The 4225-nt window shown below is 41.8% G+C and overlaps 1 protein-coding gene across 1 annotated transcript; it reads right to left on the bottom strand.

The window, feature by feature from the left end:
- Window positions 1–1594: 1594 nt before the first annotated feature.
- On the bottom strand, window positions 1595–2898 carry MELLADRAFT_28824 (family 10 glycoside hydrolase; the record flags this gene model as incomplete). The annotated part of the gene is made up of 6 exons (XM_007419544.1): window positions 1595–1720; window positions 1913–2088; window positions 2160–2419; window positions 2524–2586; window positions 2672–2726; window positions 2796–2898. Coding segments are annotated over 6 exons (783 nt in total), but the record flags the coding sequence as incomplete, so codon positions are not given.
- Between the last annotated feature and the right edge of the window lie 1327 nt (window positions 2899–4225).

Here is a 4225-nt window from a genome sequence, read left to right as displayed (position 1 = left end):
TGTAGGTGAACGAGAAGAACGATAAGAATGGTCTTTAATGACCGTTCGATTCTTTTTGGGGAAGACAATCGATCAGATTGTATTTCATCATTATCGTTACCGAACAGCGATATGATCAACGGAGGTCAACAGACGTCTGTTGACCTCCGTTTGGATCGCTGTTCGGTAATCTCGATATCCGATTTACGAATATCTCTATCTGCCCCTTCATATAGGGGCAAAACGAAATTTCGTTTTCAGGTCACATATTTCACGAAAAGGAACCGAACGGGCCCTAAGTCTCTGAACTGGTCGTGAAGAATAGGGGTACACAAACATCTCAACCCGACCTAATAAAACCCATGGCAACCCGATTGATTTTTGGATTTTTTAGCGCCAAAAACTCAAAATCAATCGGGTTGGCACGGGTTTTTTGGATGGGTTTTTAAGGTCGGGTTGAGATGTTTGTGTACCCCTAATGTTTCTTCACGTAGGATGTGTCCTTTTCAAGTATTGCAATTCTGCATATGAATATGTACCCAATTTCTATTCCTACGATTCCTACAATTTGTATAATTGTGTGCTGCTCAGTTCAGGTGATCAAAAACCCTATGGGTATGGTCGATATAAGCCTTGAGAGGTTTGAGTGTATAACAATTTTTCCCACACAACCAACTGAATCATTTTTCTTCGTGTCTCATCCCCTCTTCCAATGAGCCGGTATGCTACTCGTAAGTTCGAGTGAAAATCTCTTGGTAAGGAAGCCTGCCACGACCAAGTTCATAACAACTTTCATCACGCTGGTATGATTGTAGAGGTCATGGTACTAGCTTAATCAACAGTGTTCAATGTCCTAGAAACATCACGTCTCGCACGGCCACAAAAATGACTTTAAAGTGTCATGAAAAGTTCAGCTTGAAGACCTTACTACTCCTGCAAAAAAGTTCAGGGCCGTAACAATTGGAAATGGTACTTTTTCAATATCTCGATGTCTACGGGTAATTGTCCATATCACATCCATGCAGTTGCACACTGGAAACCTGTTGATTGAAATACCATTGGAGTTATCCAAAATTTCTCAGGGAATTTATCATCAGTCATTCATGATTAACTGGACCTCGAAAATCTGGTCGAACAGAGCAGATGTCTTTTCGTTCTCGTGGTGAGGTCAACTTTTGGATTCCATTGCAAAAAACTTGAGGACCGATTTGATTGAACCAAACTGGCTTGTGGAAGTTGAATTTAAAACCTTGGATAAATGTCAATTTTCATAAATATATTCTTACATAAACAGTCAGTTTGATACGTTTTTCTCCATATCAACTTTAAATACAAGAGTGAGTCAGTCCTCTAAACATTGGTTTCTTTTTGGGTGTCGTCTCTATTCTTTCCTGAATCAAGTTCTTGTCGAACAGCTTGAAGGCTTTCGTTGGCTTGTAATCGTTATCAAACAACAGTGCGTTTCCGTATCCTGATCACCCAATGGGATATATAAACAAAGTAGCATATCAAATGAAGTCAGTTATTGTGTCTAAATTAAATTGAAAGCGTTTTGATAGAACCAATACTGGTACTCTCCCTCTAAAAGAAACTTACCGGAGAATTCTTGTGGGATCCATGAATCCGGGTAGGCAACACCCCATACAATTATCCCTGGACACGATTTGAGCGCTTTGCAGATTTTGACTACTTTGACATAGTCTTCCACCTGTTGTTTCATATCTGCCTCTGAGGGTGGTACCTTCATTCTGATATCGAGTTCACTAATAGTTGTTTCCAAACCTTTAAACCAAAGGATGAAATGTCCCGTACAAAAATATTAGCAAAGGCTAAAAGAGTACGGAAGGGTAGCTCTGTGCTTACCCAAGTCGCCAAATCTCTTGAGATTTTGTTGCATGTCTGTTAAATCGTGCAGTTTTAATGGTCAACTCACTTCAAGACAGTTTTCAACATAAGCCTTGGTTTTCTGCTTACCATTAGGAACCTGTCCGACAATGAAATGAGCTTGGAATCCGACCCCATCAAGTAATTTCTTACTCTTTAATTTCTTTGCCAAGTTGTATAAAGCATCGGACTTCTTATTTTTACCTTCAACACTGAAATCATTTACTGTTCAGGTAGATTATAAAGTTAGGATTCTTTCATCGTGGGTATCTTCACTAAACACGAATGTGACCTACTATATAGCTTGACCTTGGGATTAGCTTTTCGAGCAAATTGGAAAGCTAACTCGATGTAGTCTTCTCCTAGGGCTTTGTACCACAGGCTGTCTTTTCGGAACTCTCCAGATTCCCCAGAGTCCTCAAATACTTCGTTACATACGTCCAGGGTAACTATCTTGTCACCATAGCGCTCCATAAACTTTTTCGTGTGCGTTTCAAGAGCCTCCGTCAAAGCCTTCTTGTCTAGACTTTTCAGATAATCTGGTGCTTGCCTATGCCTGTTAATTTGAAAGGTGAGAGGAAGTCGAAGGATGCACCACAGGTGAAGATACATAAGCATTTCGACGAGATTTTTTATATAACTTGACCTGATGGAACCCACCAGACAATTGTATGACCTCTGACTTTCATGCAATGCTTTTTGGCAAACTCCAGGACGTAATCACTTTTCAAAGGGAATCAGAAGGAAGAAGACTTCTCAGTATCCTGTCAAAAAATTCACAAGCTATGCCAAAGATTCGTCAACTCACGCTGGCCCAAAGTTGAATTTCCCAGCACTTGGCTGTAAGGTATCCCACTTCAAGGCTATGATCGTGAGGAGTTAGACGTAAGACTACTACTTACTCGACTACATCGGAAGGATTGAAAACGTACCATTACCAATCGTTAATTCCTGGAAGTTTGCTGCAGCTGTGGGTTCATACCTTGGCTCCTTCTTCATTTGGGGTTCATCCAATGAAGTTCCGAGGTATTTCTTGTAATCGAGCTTCCCATTCGCACAATTGTTAGTGCTATCCTTCTCTGCATAAGCCTTCGAGAGTAGAAGGATAGTTGGTAGTAGTTTGAGTAGGCCTGAAAGCATATTTAAGAACTTAAATGATTTATATATACAAATATATACAGTCTGTTTCACCTTTTGGTTGTTATAAACAGAATAATAGGACAAGGGATGAAGTTTGGAAATGGACTTTCACCTTGGCCTTTTATAACTTTTTTAGAGTACTTTTTATGCGAAAGTGCGAGACGTAATGTTTCTAGCAAGTTGCACCCTGACAGTCGAGGTGGTACTATGACCTCGACGATGATACCAGCCGCTGTCTGATGACGATCATCATGACCCTCGTAGCGGCGGGTTGCGTTCCAGGAGGTCCAGAAGCTGATTTCGGTCGGTTCAGTGAAAGAAGCATAACACACCAAACAGAAGGAGCCAGTTGATCTCGTCGTGCGCTTGAACGACACTGATGAATCCTGTCTTCCTCTATCGCTATGTCGCGCCGAACAGGTGAGGACATATCTTGAAGTTGAGGTCTTTGCCGTTAAAACCCGAACACTTGCGCAGATTGCCCTCTGTATCGATTCGGTATCCAGCCTGCCGGTGCTCGTCTGTCGTGAAATTACAAACCGACGACGTCTGTAAGACTAAAGGACTTTTGACTGATAAGTTATAACACGGAGACCGATTCCCTCGCACCTGATGTCGACTGATGGATGAATCATCGTATCGGTCGAATATTCGGGGCAGCGAGTGGTCACCGTAGCCCATCCTTTTTCAACATTGGACATCCCTCGTCACTTACTCCCATAGGTCCAACCCATTTACACAGTCTTTGCCCCACAATGATTGCAAAGAAGTTTAGTCATGATATCCCACCGCGCTGGATATGCTCACCCGCCGTGAGAAGGGATGAAAAGAAAGGGTTTTTTTCTCCATGATCTTCTCAATAATCTGCAAATGATATGAGCCAATGGTCAAGATGAGAGCTCGTGTGAAAGGCTTGAGAGCTTCTTACCCTGCAAGTTGTATCTCAGCCATTGCACGCTTGAGTGTTGCCAATTGGGCTCCAGAAAATTTGTGGCTGTGGTGATCTTCCTATGCTTCAACATTGTTTTCTGTGAGCAAAACTGAAATGAAGAAGAGTAGAGACTGAGCATACTCATGTTGCTGTTATATTTTGTTTGGGGGTAAATCAAAGTATCACTAATCAGATCCATGTACTATAATCAGCCAATGGCTCGTCAGTTACCTACATGCTCTCCTAGCTGCCTGCCGTCTTCTTTTTTCTTGCAGGTATCACCGTTTTTTT

The sequence above is a fragment of the Melampsora larici-populina genome (genome assembly GCF_000204055.1).
Source record: "Melampsora larici-populina 98AG31 unplaced genomic scaffold MELLAscaffold_239, whole genome shotgun sequence".
Taxonomy (NCBI): Eukaryota; Fungi; Basidiomycota; class Pucciniomycetes; order Pucciniales; family Melampsoraceae; genus Melampsora; species Melampsora laricis-populina.
This window is presented reverse-complemented; position numbering and strand designations above follow the sequence as displayed.